General features: G+C 31.5%; 1 protein-coding gene across 3 annotated transcripts; it reads right to left on the bottom strand.

Annotated features, from left to right (window-relative positions):
• Positions 1–123: 123 nt before the first annotated feature.
• On the bottom strand, positions 124–12,524 carry LOC117904574 (synaptotagmin-5). 3 transcript variants are annotated; one of them, XM_034817250.1, is made up of 15 exons: positions 12,183–12,524; positions 10,724–10,798; positions 10,532–10,639; positions 9,794–9,826; positions 9,625–9,706; positions 8,171–8,205; positions 7,509–7,634; positions 5,545–5,688; positions 4,681–5,100; positions 4,114–4,248; positions 3,036–3,251; positions 2,673–2,918; positions 1,866–2,003; positions 840–1,145; positions 124–556 (listed from the first exon to the last, which is right to left on the bottom strand). In XM_034817250.1, the coding sequence occupies exons 1-15, from the start codon at positions 12,369–12,371 to the stop codon at positions 335–337; spliced, it is 2,475 nt and encodes an 824-aa protein (XP_034673141.1). In that variant the 5' UTR covers positions 12,372–12,524; the 3' UTR covers positions 124–334. The 3 variants fall into 3 exon arrangements, with proteins under 3 accessions (XP_034673141.1, XP_034673142.1, XP_034673143.1); XM_034817251.1 differs by lacking the exon at positions 8,171–8,205 and having other exon boundaries at positions 9,617–9,706; positions 12,183–12,523; XM_034817252.1 differs by lacking the exons at positions 9,794–9,826; positions 10,532–10,639; positions 10,724–10,798; positions 12,183–12,524 and having other exon boundaries at positions 9,617–9,692.
• Positions 12,525–18,362: the final 5,838 nt, after the last annotated feature.

Raw genomic sequence — 18,362 nt, forward strand, 5'->3', positions numbered from 1 at the left:
GGTCCCATTTATTTGTACTTCTCATCCAACGAGCTAGATTTCATTACACTTTCAACCACGAGATTGCATTTTCAGAGCATTAACAACATAACCGACCAAGTAATTTTGGGGCATTACCAGATGTTGAAGAAACAAACCAGGCCAAATATATATCATGAGGTGATAATAAAGGCCATTCCTGCATTTGTTACCAACAACATATTTAAACATTCATATACAATTACATAGCATGAAGGTGACAACAATGAGAACAAATTAGTTGTGGGGGACTGAATTCAATTTTCATCAAGGGGGCAAAAATGAGTAGTAAGGGTTTAAACTTCTTGTGAATGGCTCAGTCATGGGAAGATCTTCTTCTGAGGGAGGGTGGTGAGTTAAAAAATTCCTGACCGAGCTCTGTTATCTTATTGAGCAGCAGCATTTGCTCCGTCTCGAGTTGAACCATGTACTCTTCCTGCGTATCCTGCAGGCTCTCCAGCTCACTTACTACTGCTGAAAGTCCTTCAAGGTTGCCATCCTCGATTTGGGTTTCTAACTTGTTCATCATTTGTTTCATCTGATCAAGTCATTACAAACAAATCGTGTTTAGACAAGGGACTGAATTGAAGGGGAACCCTTAAGAGAGAAAGAAAAAAAAAGCCATCTGATAGGATGAGGCACAAAACAGAAATTCTAGGACAAGTCTATGTTGTCGAAGAATGATCTCTAAACTTCATTAAAATGTTGGGTATGCTGTAAGAGCCACTCAAAAGCTCATAGTTGCATCAGAATAATTGCAGTAAGATATGGCCTATGATGGTATATAGAAGGAATTTCCATGACATGTAACATATTCTTACCTGGCTAGAAACTTGGTGTGCTTTAAGTAAGGATGATGGTTCAGATTCAAGACTGGGTCCCCTCTGTATTTCTGGAATTTTTCTTGTAATTTGAACATGAATCTCTCCCCTTTTTACCCCTTGTAGGGGTATCCACTTATCCGCCATCTGGTTTGGAGGTAATCTCTGATATTCTACGACACAATCACCTATACTGGACGTGGGTAGTAAGGCATTGTGGTCTTTTACATGCAATTCCAAGGGGCTACCATCATCAGGGAACTCTAAGGTCTGGTTCCATTGAGGATTCAGAGTTTTGAACATAACCTGCATGGAAATGCATGGCAGAACATGTGAATTATGAAAAAGATCCAACAGAACATGTAAACCATAAGGACAATTGATAAACCATAATCGGGTTACAAATATTTTAAGTTATATAGCACCCAATTTTGGACATGGGTTGAAAATAATTTTAAAAATTAAAAAGAAAAAAGTAAAAATCTCCAAACTTAGGCATTTAAAATGCTAAAGCAAATTAGGCTGATCCAAAAATATTGAACCTCATTATCTAACAAGTTGGCTCAGATAACCAATGAGAGCTTTCATATCATATGGTCAAAAGTCATCCAACATGATGACTTCTGTCACTGAAATCACGATTGTGCAACCATCTGGAGATAAGCAGTCTTATAAGATGCTATCATCTGCTGGTAGTTTCTCCATGAGTAACATGTTGCCCTCTGTCCACTAATGATGCTATATAATCCAGGCTTGGGGTCTAAGGTCGGATAAAACTAGCTCTCAAAAGAGGAAAAATTAAAAGTGAGCGCACAAGAAGTCTGGTAACAATTACCAAGAAACTAAAATTTGTTAAAGGAAAATATCATGAATAAACAAAAGTTAATACTGTTTTAAAAATGTAATATAGTTTTTGAAATGCATGATGATGGAATAATTGTTGAAGATAAACCTCAAGGGAACTGCAAAGCACATACATTGACTGGAAGGTATTACTATTTTATTCATTAGTGTGGTGCTTCTAACCTTAGTTCTTTTCTTTAGGCTTCCATACTGAACCCTCACGTATGGATCACTTGTTCCTCTGAGATCCGCAGCAATTAGATCTCTTGCTTCTACAAGAACAAGTTCAACCCAACCATTTCCTGAACCTGCATTTGCAACCTGAAATATTCAAGAGCACAAAAGCGTATCAAAGTCGGAATTCTTGAGTTTAGCAGATTATTAACTACCTTCACAAACATGCCTGACATTTACAAACACATTAGGAATTATTACTCCTAGGACTTGATCAGGTCCTGGTAAAGCTTGGCCAGACACCTGTATAAAATACTCCTTACTGTCCCAAGTCTATTCTGGCTTTGCTTCAAGGATTTGAACCCTGAAGAAATGCCAGACCAGGTATTTACTGTTTTAAGAAACTTAGACTTGCTTGGTCCCCCTTTGGTGGAAAAAATTTGAAAAATTCAGTAGTTTGAAAAATTGTGGATCCTTTACGTCTCTATTAAATGAGAATATGTCCATCTAACTAGAATTCTTCTCATAGAAGGAGTTATATTGTGATATTATTAATTCTCTATGGACAAGTTGGCACAGGTCAAGCTGAAGTTTCCAAAGCTTGCCTTTATGTTGGCAAGCTGTGCAGGCGAGGCCTAAATTTGCCACACCTACATATTGGATCCATCATGAAAAATTTTGAAATAGGCCTAAAATGTTTCAGGCATTCCTTCCAGTACTCTTTGTTCTTAATGTTTCAGATTTAATCATTGGCCACATGATTCAATTATGCAAATTGAAACATACACTTGATACTTCATAATCGTCGAGTCTTACCACTTCTAATAGGAGCCTTAGTTCTCCTGTATTTACTTTCTCAAGGGGGACCCACACATCCCTTATTGAGCCTTCTACAAGTCCCTCCAAACTTACTCGTGCATTACCAATGTTGTCATCTCCAAATGTTTCTTCATTAAAGCATTTAATCTTAAGATATTCACCACCTCCTATTTCATCAAATTCAAACTTCTGATTCCAGGTAGGATTTGAAGCATGTGGGAAAGTCCTTGTTCTCTGTGGGACCTGAAAAATGGTTCACAATATTTAACAAGGCACATTAAAAATGGTGGAAACTATATGCTCAATAACAAATTTGGAGTATTGGAGATTCCATGTAATGAAGAAAACAAAGAGACCTACCTTCCCATACTGCAGCTTCACATATGGGTCACACCTTCCAGATTTGTTTGCAATAAGATCTTTTCCTTCCACAACAGTTATATTGATTTTCCTCCCAGTTCCTGAGGGAAAATTTGATGAACCATAGAGTGATTGTTGAGGGCTAACACGGAAATTATTCGAGCTATGTGAACCATCAGTAAACTGCCATTCCTTCACCACAAGTCTCACCATCAACTGCAAATTTGTTACAAACAAAAAAATATACGCCATCATTGAAACCATCATCCTTTGGGATGCTACTTTAGCATTTATATACACACTAAATAAAATTGAAAGAAAAGGATTTGCAAGCCTTGTTTTACGTTCACTTTCTGAAGCCAAATACTGCTCAAATGTCAGTCAGTAATGTGGAAAGAGTTTTCAGAAGAGTCTACGAACTTAGATGTCATTAGGTCAAAGAACCAGCACAGGAATAACTATTTCATGCATTTGCTATTAAATCTTGTAATCATAAAAAAGAAAAAGAAAAAAAAAACTAGGTGAAGATGACAGAAAGTCCAAGCTCTATTGCCATAAGCACCAAACAAAGACGACACTCTCCAGGATGACTAATAAGACTGCAGTCCCCATCTCAATTGCCCAGAACTAATGCTAGAAACAGGTGAACATTTCAGTTTGATAACAGAGTTCAGAAAAACAGATAAAAATTCCACTCACAATTGTGCATTGCTGCAAAATCAAGTTGAATGTTTTATCTAAAGTCGGGACAAATTATTTTACATTGAGGGTAATAGATTGCTCCCTTCTGATTGAAAACTATTGATATATATGTCATCTGTCAACAGACAAATTTTACAATATTCATCAGTATCTTAAAAAGATTCTCGTCTTTTATTTTGAATGTCAATCTAAACTTGTTGATCCAGTTTCAACTCAGATACCCCAGCCCTCCAAAAGGTTCATGAGGAACTTTTGATTTCTAACAAAATACTATAGCTGGTACTGTGAAGAAATTAAAAGGCACTATATAAAGTATGGAAACAATACTTCCATTCACGGATAAAATATAAAACACAACAGGATATGCACATTTTACCTCTCCTGAATTAGCACCCTCGAATGGGACAACCATTTCAACTTCTTTTCCACAGAACTCGGCATGCTTGGCTATTACACTGGATTCAGATCCTATTGCCCAAAATGTTGTGGAATCATCGGCAACATATTTCATCTGTTCATGGGCCAGGGGAATCGAAATCAGCTAATTCTATATGGGATAATACAATAAAACATAGAAAACCAAAAACATTCATTAAAAGGGTGTTTGGATGAAAATTTTTAATTCATTATGAAAATGCATTATTTTGTATCAGTTGATTTATGATGTGCTTTCCTCTGCTTATGAGAATTATTATACTTAGTTTTATGTGTTGAACTAAATTTGTGCACAGGTTTCAATTTATGGAACACATTTTGGCACAAAAATGTTAAGCATGTACGAAACACTGAAAAATATTGTAATGCCCCAGTTTGTGTTTAATCACATGGTCTACAAACACATTTTAGCCAGATAACACAGAAAACACCAATGATTACACATTTATAAGCCATAGTCCATATTTTTATAATTTGGAGACAAAATTAGCATCATCTATGGGAATACCTTAATTTCACAACTTGCTAGGTAGTCATACTTCACATTGCTTGGTGTACTTTCATAAAGATGGAATCGGAGAGTTCCCGTGTCCTCATGTAAAATCATATTAAATAATGAATCCCATCGGGGGCTGGAGCCAACTCTCACATCAGTTCTCCTGGTCAGCTCTCCAAGTTCAACCTCAACAAACGTCTGCAAATATTTATCATCAAGGTGCTCTTCTGAAGTACCATCTATACTGCAGCTTTGTTGCCTTCTAAGAGGACTTCCTTTCAGGCTACTCCTAGAAAGTTTACTTGCTGAGATGACTGTAACATAAACAACACCACCAACTGCCTTTTTCCTTAAATCTACTGCTGGCAGAGAGTAACAACGGCGGCGAGGTTCAACCATTGTCCTAGCTAGGGTATCAGTAAAAAGTTTAACCTGTGTGGTAAAAAAAATAATAACCCGCACAAATCATTAGCTTCCTTCATAAAGTAAACCCAGATGTGTAAAAACAATCTTATAAAAAGAAACTCAGAAGCTTTGTTTTAGGGGTAAAATCAGGGAATGAGAGCCAGCACTATTGAATAAGGCAAATATTAGTATGATGGTAATGATGGCTTACTACTATTATTAGACTAATATGACATATGAGACAAAATGAGGATATCAGTGAGTCTTCTCTGTAGCAAAATTTCTGTCTATCTATCTGTTTCTCATGCTTTATATGTGAGAAACTGGGAACTTTGCAGAAACACTTGGTGGAATCAATTTTCTGAGATTCTTGTTTAGCCTGCCTGTATCTCTATTGTAGTTTGAACCAGAACTAGATACTAAAAGTGTAATGCTGACATGATTAACTTTATATATAGTGAATAGACACACCAGCCAAGAAGAAACACCGGGAAGTTCTGTTGCAGGTAGTGATTGGCTGCCACCACTTCCAAATGCAACGCCAATTCTCACTTCAGGAGTTGATATGAATGAGTATAGAAATGCTCTTCCATCCAGAATTGGCATCAAGAGGAGCTACAAAATGTATATCACAAAATAGTTAAAAATACACATATATACTGTGATAATTACTATTAGAAACCTAATATACATGAACGATACATTGTAGTTAGCACCTTTTGGTACAGCAAGACCATCTAGAACTGAGAGACAGCAAGTACAATCATGTATAACTTCATAGGCGAAAACCATAGTCATAGGCAAACCTAGAATCCATCTCATTGAGTTGCCAGTCTAAGGAGGAGGCAAGTGAAACTACTAGAGTACAAGGCCAGTGGTGTCCTCGACATTTTAGGGCACAAAACACAATCATATAATAAGAAGGAAAAATCTATGTGTAATAGCTTTTCAATATCCACTTCAAAGATCTTCCATTGAGAATAAAGCAAAGATTTTTGGAAATCCTAAATAGTGAAAACAGTGAACAATGATGCTCGTTTAATAAACTGAGAAAGAAATAAGAAAAATTACAATTGTAATCTCATCAATAGAGTCCTTCTTTTACTAGAAATTATAATCAATAGAAACCTTCTTTTACAAGAAATTATGTAGATCTATATTACTTTACAACAGTCTTCATTGAAAAAGTGTAACTTTCTTAGGCAACCCACCAACTGTTAGGCAAAAGCCTCCAAGGTTGACCCTTACTACATAATCCTTGAGCCTCAGCTCACGAAGCAAGGTGCAGGCATTAAGTGCTAAGTACTATGTGATTGGGGACACTGACACTGATGTTATTAGAGAGCTCAAAAAAATGCAATGTAAAACATGTTTTAAAGCATGGAATGATGTATGAAGTTCATATCTACCACAGTATCCAATACACCAAAAAGCACAAAAATAAATAAATAAAGGAAGAAGAAGAAGAAGAGGGAGAGAAGATGAGAGAAAAACACAAAATGAAGACAAAAAGGTAAATATAAAACTATTTTCTCCTAGTACAGCATAATATAATGAGAAAATTTAAGAGGACAAACAGAAACTGAAATGTTGCCATCGAGCAACTAATGAACAAACCTCATATTGCCAGCAATAATTATAAGTCCAAAATGGTTGTCACCATGTTGATAACCTTATTGCAGCCTACAGGTAAATAAACTATACTATAAACCTGATATGTGTATGACTGTCACAATTAGAATGTCATATTCAATGTTGGGCAGAGCTCAAAAGCTGTCATTTCATTTTCAGCAGCAAAACAATATCACAATCCCATAAGAAACAGTTTGATTGGACAAAAAAGTAGGTTCGGTGTTGTTAAGCTACCAATTTGACCTAAAAGCTTAAGCTATTAGGCAATGGACCAACAATGCATATCACACTTATTTGGTGTAATAGGTGAAAAAGAAAATATGAACCAAAAAGTCAAAATATATTTTAACTGCTAATAATCACTAGATTTCGTATATTTTATCTGTAATAAGAAAAGATAGATTGAAAAATGAATAGAGAAATTAAATGGAAGAGACATGCTCACAGGTGGAACCATAGAATCTAAATGAATGATTACTTTTTCATTGTTGGACAACCAATTATCCTAAAAACTTAAGCTATTAAGATTTAGGGTCACAATGGAGGCACAAACTGCATTAGGGCAAATAAATCACATTTTTTTAATCATGATAGTTAGATAAATAAATTGATGAGGGGAGAACTTGAATTCAAGACCAAGCTTTAATACCATGTTAGACAATCAATTTTCCTAAAAGCTTAAACTATTAGAATTTAAGCTCATAATGTATGTCGTGCTCCAATGTTCAAATTATATTAGATTTGACCTCACTTTTGGAAAAGGAAAATAGAGAAGTAAATGGAAGAGATGTTGCTTTACGTACATCACCCTTGATGTGGAGGCTGTTTATAACAATCCGAGCAGTACCAAGCAGTGGCTTGGCTAATTTAGCAAGCAACATGATACTTAAGTCGGTGGTGTCCCAGTCAAAACCCAAACGCATGATTTTCTGTTAAAGTACCCAAAAAAAAATGCTTAGCAAAAAAGTGTATGTAGTTAATTAGTATAATTCACTATTTTAAGACCAAATAAACTACTACAATGAAAAACTAGAGTATCTTAAAGAACTAAAGCAGATAACTCATATCAAACGATGAATGTGTGCAACATTGAAAGGACACTCATAGTTTTGCCTCTTCACTGCTTTTTCAGGCACCTTGTATTTGCATTGGAATGAAACACAGGATTTGTATCTATAGATAGATAATGTTCCAGCTCTTTTAAGTTTGAATCCTCAGAAACCTTAATTATGGATCAAGCACCAAAACTGGTGCTTGTATTCTGGTCCCATAAGTAATGATAATACATACATACACCATATGTGTTCAAAATAAATTTACATCTTAAGATGACAGTTTCATCACAAAGGTCTCTAATAATACTAAGCACAAGCCACAAGTTTTTCCTAGTTTTTACATTCAAGTGAATATTATTTTTATATCAGCAAGTCACTCTATATTTTCATGTCTAAGATTTTTCCTTCACCTTTTTCTCAATTTTCATTTGCTTGTTTTGAATGCCTGTACAAAAATAAATCAAAGATTAAAAAAAAAAAAAAACTGCAATATTAAGATAAGGTGCTGAAATTTCCCAAAATTATTAACCAACCAAAATCTTGATAATCAATGCTTTATCAGTAAATGTTTGTAATAGGATTAAAAGCAGAATCACAATAACCTAAGAAATTAATTACATGAAAACAAAGTCGTCCAAACTAAAGCTAGTAGAACTTCGATTTGTTATCTCTTCTCTTTTTTCCAAACCAGTTGGCCTTGGAAACAAAACTTTGAACAGGTGCTAAAAATATTTTCTTTAATGTGAAGAATTTCAACCTTACACCTGGACTGATTTAGTCTGTAAACAAGTTGGCACTGAAGCCTATCATGTTGAATCGAGTTAAAAGAAGCAAGTTGAGCATCTAACTTGGAACATGTTTCATGAGAAAATTATGGGAAAAAAAATCATGAGAACATAACAAAGCAACTAGCCAGAGGTTTATTTACACAATGTTCAATCTGAGAAACAATATCTCTACTCACTTCCATGTCGATATATAAACTGAAAAATTGAAATTACAAAGTTGCAGAAGCAGGCAAGTGGGAAAACCTAGTACCATCCTTTTATTGATGTGAATATCTAGGGCACAAGTACCCATTCAAAATCTCAAGGGAAAAAGAATCATTTATTTACATTGAATGGATATGTGGAAATTTCTATTAATGATGCTGTGTTCTTTTCAGAAGAAAGTAAAATTACAAAACAAATCTCAAGATCGATGACATTATGGTTTTTGACCTGTGTAGTAGACGGTGGTGAATATGTAACAGATAATGAATTCTATTTTTCAAGAATGCGTAAGGCTTCGAAGAGAGTCACTAACAATCAATCAGGGGCCTTTTGCCTTGTATATATATTAATACAATGGTAAAATTATCCCTACAAAAGACTATTCCAACAATCACTATCAAGTTGATGCATCAAAACCACACATTCCCAATTGATATATGGTTTTTGCAAAGGGAATACCTGTTGGATTCTCAATTCTTGTTCTATCATTCTTACATAGGTTATAAGAAATACTGATAAGCACCTAAGTATCATGATTCGTGTCTATGACTCTGTGTACAGTAATTTACAATTCCTCTGGATCTTGATGTTTAGATATGAAACCTATTACTTTCCCACATCACATAAGTCCCACCAACTCAGACTACCAAAGCATATTGAATTAAATAAGAAACAAACATGTATCACAAAAATCATATTAGACAATTAACTTGGAAAAAGAATAAGTTTGATTGATTAAAATTTTTCAGAAAAAGTAAAATATTCCTTCCAACAAGAACCCACAGAATCCATTAAAAAGAAAAAACAAATGTATTGGGCATGATGTTTAAAGTAAAGTTTTCAAAAATAAAACAAAAACCAAACCTGATCACCTGTAGCAGACCACTGAGTCCCATGGAGGCCCAAAACAGGTGGGCTTGAACCTAGCAAAAACTCCTGTAGTTCGATTTTTTCCTAGAAGGATAGTTTTTTTCTCAGTGAATATCCATGCATATTTTTAGCATCATATATAAGTTCTTAAAAAGGAAATAGAACCCTCACAATGAGCCCTGATTTTCGGTGCTTTAAGCGTTTCTGCATGAAAAGTCATTACAATAATCAAATCAGTACACAAATCACAGAAAATACATATGTACAACCAGAAAAGGAGAAAATTATCAACACAGAAGGTGGTAGAGAGAACAGACATACTGTCTTCCTAATATTAACCATCTTAAGCAGTGTGGTCCCAAACAATCATTAGTTCATATTAAGGACAAAAAGGATACAGAATAATAAGCATTAGTGAATATATTTTATTCCAGATTCATACCTATGGAAAAATTTGTCAATGAGGGGAGCACTACACTCTATAAACACTTGATGACTCAGGGATCTTAGTGGATCCTACAAAAAGTGATCCTACCACATATTGAATACACATGTGTATACATCTTTATATTTTGGTCTCTCGATAAATCCAACCTTGATGTAAAATCCAATCTGATTATCTGGATCCACTAACAATTTTTATCCAGAGAATGTGTATGAAATATAAAAGATTAAATCGTTCTGATGTATTTCATTTACAGACAGTCCTTACAGGAAAAAAATAATCTAAACAAAACTTTAAGTTTGAGATGAGCATAACATGAATTTGAGAATGACTTCAAAAGAGTCAATTTAACATATATTATGCCAAAAGTGTAAGTAACTCTGACAAGGAAATGGAGTTTGTGCGAGAAACAGCAACACACTGAAACTAAACTAGCTATCAATTGATGAAGATACGATACTGACCTCAACAATAGATGAGAACCTTAATGAAAGCTTTGGGTTCAAGTAGTTGGGCCAAATTTCCATCAACAGTTTGTTCAGCCATTCACAGTGCTCTATTGGTGTTATCGGCTGTATACATTTATAGATAGTAAATCAACTCAAAGAAGCTCAAATTTCAGATAAAAAGAGAGGAAAAAGTAAAAAGGGAGGTACCGATTTGTTTACTATGACTTGCTTCCATTTTTTATTCAAGTCCTCCACAAGGACTCGCCTTTGATAACTTCCATACTGCAGATTAAAAAATGCTTGATCATACAAGAGTTATATGACATTCAAGTTTTCCAAGTAATTTCAGAAACTCAACATTAGGGTCGATTACTGTGGGAAAACCCAAATAGAAAACAAATACAGTGAGAAGGATAGGTGGTTGGTCAGCATTCAATCGAGTCTATCAAAGAAAACCGAACTTCCACTATGCAAGGATTGCAAAATTCTAGTAGACATGTAGTTTCATCAACCAACTAGAGAAAGACCCAATTCAATCCAACTTAAAAACCACTTTACAAAAGCTTCACCTGAAATACAAAAACAGTTTTGGCATGGCAAAACAGGGGGATACCACTATTTTTGGCTCTGAAAGTGTTGAAGGCACTACAGTCCCGTATCTTTCCCTTTTGATAAGCAAGCAATAATATATTAAAGGTGTCAATCAAAAAGAGGCACTCAGATAGTACACAGAAAGTACACATCTAAGAAGCAAAAAGAAACAATCAATGATCACAATCCAATCTAATGCTTAGTAGTTAGTACACAAACTCAAATTGGGAAAGCTATGGTACTGTAGGGGGACCTCCATACACAGAAATAATTAGAAATCATAAAAGAAGAGACACAGAAGCTACAGAAGTATAATAATTATAATCAGAGTGATTTTCAAAAAGAATGATTCCTTAATTTTTTTAGACATGGATGGATTCCCTAATTTTACAATAATCAATAGCTAATAAAGGAGGAGTTTATGTACATTCCCCCACTTTCAAGAGCTTGGTGTTAGGGGCATATGAGGAAAATTTGAAAATCTAGAAACAAAATAATAAATCAAAAGAAAGAAAGAAAGACAGAGTACTGAACCAAGGCACCAGATTCAAAATATAGGAAAGAAGATGGAATAGAAGACTAGTGAACCCAACAGTTTCAAGTCTGTCTCCATAAATTATAATTATCCATAAATTTTTTTAGAAGTAAATAGAAAATAAATTATTAGGATGAGAGAGAACTGAAGAAACAGATGAACAAAAAATGGATTAGGAAACCAAAATAACTTTATAACAGAACTCCATCTCCTAAGAAACCAAACAATCAAACAGAGATATCGAAACCAAATATTAGATAAACCCATGAAATCTCTCCCATAAATTCACAAAAATTGGGTACCCAGTAATATAAAGAAACCAGATAAATAAAGAAATGAAGCAAAATTAGGATTGAAAAAACAAAAATCCAAAAATCATTCCCAACAACCAAACACCAATAATTGAAACCAAAACCAGAAACCAGATTTACCCACCCAAATGTCTCCCCACAGTTCAAATCTTGCATATCTAATGCCCCAAAACGAAAAATAAACAAGTAATTGAACAAAAGAAAACACGAAACCAACAAGGAAACAGACCTGAATTGTAGCCCATACAGCCACCACAAGTGGAACCCAGTTGGAGAGGGAAAAAATCCATCTCTCTACAGCCCAAACAACCAAAACCACCGGAATCAAAAAAGGAAGAAGTGGGTTGTCCACCAACAGCTGGTTCAAGAATTCTATAGCCTCACTCACATTGAAAACTCTCCTCTTTCTTCCGACCATTTCAACAACTCGAAAAAACAACCTGAGCTACTCGTCCATGGGCCAGAATTCCCAGAAAAAATATGGAGTTCTCGCCTAACAATGGGAAGAGGAGAATTTTCAGAAATTGAACGCTTGACGAGACACAGAGAAAGCTGAAAAGTCCGCAGTCAGCAGAAAAGACCAAGAAATATAGTTATCTCTTATGATGGTTATTTGTCTGCTTAGTTAACGTAGATTATTGTGAAATGAGTCTTTTTCTTTTTGGGTCCCACCTATATCATTTGGTCTCCATCCCACCCTTCATTTATCTGTATCTCAATTTGATGGCCCTGATGTGTTACTACACTTGTTGACTTTCATTCCAGGTAAGCTGTAAAAAAAATTTTTAATGACTTGTACACCTTTTACTTTTTAAAAATAAAAAATAATAAAATATAACAACTCAATAACTATAAATTTTTAAATCTTAATTTAATACATCAATTTATTTGTACAAATTTTAAAAGTTCTTTTTTGAAAAAAAAAATTAGAGATTTTTTTTTTTTTTTACCAAAGTCATAATTGCCTTTTGTTTTTAAAAATAGAAAAATATTGTTTCCAAACGAGACCTTGTATAATTATATTTTCTTTAAAAAAAAAACAATTTAAGAAATATTTATACCAAAAAGAAAAAAAAATCTCAAAATTTAAAAATATAGTCATTTATTAAATATTATAAATATGATATTAACTTGATATGATTAGTTTTTAATTTTTAAAAAATGCTTAAATATATTTATCCTTTTAATTAATTAAACTTTATTTAAAGATCAGTCCCCCTACCTTTAGGTGGCTAAGTTGAACCCTTTGATAAATATTTTAATTACCCAACTTGCGGCTATATTTATTTTTCTTTTTTGTCTTTTTCTCTTGAAGTCATGCGATTTTTTTTTTAATTTAAGAGTTTATTTGATAATTATTTTTAAAATAATTTTTTAGAATAATTTTTTAAAATTATTTTCTGATTTTTGTAAAATAGAAATCTATTTGGAATCATAAAATGTTTTTAACTTATTTTTAAAATATATTTAAAAATCATTTTTATATTTAGTGTTTTTTTAATTGTTTTACATATTTGTACAATTATTTATTAAAGCAATTCTTAGAAAACAAATAAAAACAAAAGAAACAACTAAAAAATATTTTCTAGAAACATTATATTTTTTATTTTTAATAATAGAAAACAGAAAATAGTTTTTATGTAGAAAATCATTCTAAAAAATATTTCTCAAATAGACACTACGTATTATTTTTGGATAATTTATTTTAGTTTTTTCTCATGATATTACAAAACATGAAACAACAAAATATTAACAGTCCAATTTTGTTTAAGAATTATATTATTCTTTACATTAATTAACATTTTATTTTCCTTTCCACGAGTTGACCTTTGTGAAATCAACCTCTTGGAAGTTCTTCCTACTCATTCACATTAAACTAATATTTTTTCCTCTTATATTATAAATTATTAAAATATGGTAAGAGCATGTTTGGTTATGTAATTTAAAAACAGTTTTCTAGTTTTAAAACATTCTAATACTATTTTATCGTAGTTCTTTTGAAATAGTTTTTAAAAACAAAATAAAATAAAGAATAATTTTTATAAAACAAGTAGAAGTTATTTTTATTAATTTTTAAAAACAAAATAAAAATATAGGTCTATTTACTCATGTTTTTTGCAACTTATGTTTTAAAAACTGTTTTGAAGTTAAAAAATAAAAAACTGTTTCTAAAAACAAATTTTAGAAAAGATGACTGAGCTTTAACATGTAAAAGTTGTACATATCATATTTCATATCAGATCCGTTTAAAATATACAATGAAATGCATTGAAGATATAAATAAATGAAATTAAAATACAAATAAATAAAATTAAGATATAAATAAATGAGAACTTAAAATGTTACTCGTAAGTAATAATCCATTTTCAATATCGATATCGAAAAAGTACTACTAGCTACCTAAGTGACCCAAATTATTAACCAATTAAAATCAATACTCCACTTATATTTTTCCAATAAGTTTTCATTATTTATATGGGTGGGGTGGATCAACTATAATATAATAATCAATCACTGTTGAATTGACTAAGTTTTTGGTTAAAATAAAAATACACTAAAAAAAAAAATTACGTAAAGAACAAAAAATAACATTATAAATTCTAAATAAAAGGTGGTTGACTGAATTGATTTTGAATGAGTTGGTGGATATATGTGGCCGTCAAAATTGGTGGGCGGGAGAGTGTGGGCTTGAGAATGGTGGCAACCCATCATGCAATTGCCTACTTAGTGTTTGATTCTAGAGAAAGTTGTTTGGAATTTATCGTTTGGGCGATATACTTTTGAATTTATCGTTTTCACGTGGGATGTGACGTTGATGTGTCTGATAATTAAATGACAATTAATATTATCACATCGATGCTTTTTTTTTTTTAATTTAAAATAATTTACTTTTTTAGATATTAGATTTTTTAATTTATTATTTATTTTTTTAATTTTTTAATTGAATAAAAATAAAATATTTGACTTTTTAAAAATAAAAAAATAAAATATATGAATATTTAACAAATACATTTATGACTTAAAATTAATAAAAATAAATATTAATTAAAATTAATAAAAATAAATATATCAATTTAATTATTTAGAATAAATTTAAGTTAAATTTTAAATTTAAAATAAAAATTAAATAATAAATTTTAAATCTAACAACAAAAATAATTTCCCGTCGGTCATGAGGATTATGTTGGATCTACACCCTTAACTCTACGGGGAATTGCAAGGACTTTCCCTTGGGATGACTCCTAACACGTGGGCAGCTCTCATTTCTATAGCCCTTTTTCGAAGGGTTTTGATCTATAGCCCTTTGGAAGGGCACTTGTCTCGAAGAAAGAGTGATGGGCATGGAGGGAGAGGACTCGGAGGTAACACCCAAGAAAGAGACAGAAAATATACCGGTCCTGAGTACTTTGAAAAAGCACACCAACTATGTGAAAATGATCACTTTGTTCTACTACAAAATGGCTAACTTTTTCACTTGGGGAACACAGTGGGCAACACTTTCTAAGATGCCAAACAATCTGAAACCCCACGTCAACTCCCTGGAAGCTACTGTCTCCTTCTAGTAGAGACTATGATTCAAGGCAAATATATTCCAAGGCACATGCTAAGTGGTGGTGAGAAGGACCACCATAATGCATAAAAGGGTCAGCACATGACTGAAATGGGGAGGCAGTGCTCTGTGAAAGTCTCATCGTGCCCTTTGTTGCCCACAAATGGACCATTTGTGGCATAATCGATGACTTGAGCACTGATGTAAACGTGCTTATATCCTCTTGCTCCGTTTAATCCGCGTCGGCTATGAGAAAAAGTTTCTGATACGTCCTTTCAACCTAAAATATATCGACTCATAATAATAATAATAATGAGATTAAATAGATTATAATAACTTTATAAAAATAATAATAATAATTTTTATGTAAAAAAAAAAAAAAAAAAGTTATACACTAAAAATTAATGGTTTTAAAATTATTGTTTTCCAATATTGGTTATCAAATTTAGGGGTATAATAAATTTTTAAAAATTTTGAAAATCATATGATCTCATCCATGGAAGAAATTCAAATGACTAGAAGTTATATTCTTCTGATAGTGATTTTAGGAAAATTAAAAAGATTTCAAAATATTTAAAAGTGTTTTTTGTAAAAATTTAAACTTCATTTGAGAATGATTCTAGAAAATACCTCTATCATTTCTAGTACTAGAAAACAACTCTTTTAATAATAAAAAAAAATAGTAGTAAAAAAAATTAAAAACGCTTTTCAAAATCATTGCTACACAAATCATTAAATGTACAACAAATTTTTAGTAGGTTCCACCGTATGTAGATTGAGTTGGCGCAACTAGGTTCATCTAAGCCCATTTATGCTCTCCCAAACACCAATTGCTTTGAAGGAATCCACTCTCTTCCCTTCGCCTCTCCCTTGATCCCAATATTACAACCAGGTGAGAAAATGTCAGGAAATTTTGAATAATAATCGTCCAAATTAATCAACCAATATTACATATGTTTGTCCATATTTCAAATATGTTTTTTATTTTTATGATATTTCCTTAATTTTTTCGATAAGATTTCACTTATAAATTTTATTAATAATTTATTTTTATTATCTCTATGCAAAAAATAAAATATTAAAATAAAAATTTAATATATCGATTAATTTCAATTATCTTATTTTCAAATTTTATTTAATTAATTAAAAACTATTATAATAATATTTTTAATATTTTCTTATTTTTTATCATAAATAATTTTTTTAAATAAAATTATAACAACTTTTAAATTTAAAAATATTCACACAAAAATCATATTTAATCATATTTTTAAAATTTTGTGATACACTTTATTTTTATAAGAAAATATTTTTACCTCTTCTCAAAAACACTTTCAAATATATTCTAGAAACTTATAAAAATATATCCTCTTATATGTAGAAAATATTTAGATGAGAATTTATTTTATCTTAAATATTTTTTAATTATTTAATTTATTGAAGATAAATATTAATTATTTTGAAGTTTATCTTATCACTTTATGAAAATAAATTTTGACTAACATTGTCTTTTTAACAATAATCTCACTTGTAACAAATTATAGGGTTTATTACATTTTATTCCCACTTGTTTTGCACATTGCCTTCCTTGAATCAATGTAGCTCTCATCCTTTAGTTTTCCAAAGACAACATTATTTTTTTGAATTGAAAGGCACGTGCTCTCTATGAGGGCAGAAGGGTCAATTTAAAAAAAAACCCTAACTAACCCTTCTCTTCCTTCATTCTTTTTTTTCTCTCTTGAGTCTTGACTCTTTCTCTATCCTCCCCAATCTTCAATCCTCGATTGGAATAACCTCGTCTCTTGGAATTTCAAGCTTGAAACCTTAACTATGGTAAGTATTTAGAGATGGTTTTCGTTCATCACAACAAAAAAAAAACCTAAATTCCAAACCAGATTTTATTTTATTTAAATCAATAGTGGAGAATTATGTTTTAGGGGTAGATGGACCCCCAAATTAACAAAAGGTCCGTGTAACTCTTCAAATTGAGTTGAAGGATATGAAATAGTAACGGACAAATATACCCTTTAAGAACACATATAAAATATTTTATAAAATTAAGTTAAATAATTTTTTTTCAATAATTTTTTTTTCAAAAATACTAAATTAAATAAAAGTGGTTTTCAAAAATATTAAATTAAATAAAACTACTTTAAAAAAATATTAAATTAAATAATTTTTTTAAATATTAAATTAAATAAAAGTATTTTAAAAAAATATTAAATTACATAAAAGTATTTTTAAAAAATATTAAATTAAATCAAAAATATTTTTAAAAATATTAAATTAAATAAAAGTATTTTTCAAAAATATTAATTTTTTCTGAAAATCAACAAAGGGCGTTTTTGGAAATACTGAAGGATAATATCCTTCAACTCAATTTCCATACTTTCATTGAGTCTTGGGCTCAATTTGAAGAGTTACATGGACCTTTTGTTAATTTGAGGGCTCATCTACCCCTAAAACATAATTCTCCCAATCAATAGTTCCCACAATTCAACAAAATCAAGTTTATGGCAATAAAGAGTTTAAAATCAAACTTCAATGTCAAAGCTTCAAACCCCTAAAGATAAAATTAAAAGAAGGAAAAAAAAAACACTTCAATTTGATATGATTATCTTCAATTCACAACCAAAGATCCAAAAAAATCAAGCTTTTTAAAAAAAACCAAATCAAGAATTTAAAAATTATAACATAAATATCATCAAAATTGAAGTTTTTTTTTTATAGGTGTCACCGCCATGAAAGACCTATATAACACCATTCAAAACCAAAACTTTTCCTCAATGAGTATCTTCTGATAGGTGAAAAAGAGATACCTAAATATTCATCTACATCAACCACATTTAAAAGGGGATA

Source organism: Vitis riparia, chromosome 17, assembly GCF_004353265.1.
Source record: "Vitis riparia cultivar Riparia Gloire de Montpellier isolate 1030 chromosome 17, EGFV_Vit.rip_1.0, whole genome shotgun sequence".
In the NCBI taxonomy this organism is placed as follows: domain Eukaryota; kingdom Viridiplantae; phylum Streptophyta; class Magnoliopsida; order Vitales; family Vitaceae; genus Vitis; species Vitis riparia.

Excerpts from the sequence above, each read along its gene's own strand:
- LOC117904574 (XM_034817250.1), bottom strand. The coding sequence starts at position 12,371 with ATGGTCGGAAGAAAGAGGAGAGTTTTCAATGTGAGTGAGGCTATAGAA. Across the intron at positions 10,640-10,723 it reads AAGTCATAGTAAACAAATCG|CCGATAACACCAATAGAGCA; the intron begins GTACCTCCCTTT and ends AAATGTATACAG. Across the intron at positions 5,689-7,508 it reads GCCTCCACATCAAGGGTGAT|CTCCTCTTGATGCCAATTCT; the intron begins GTACGTAAAGCA and ends TACATTTTGTAG.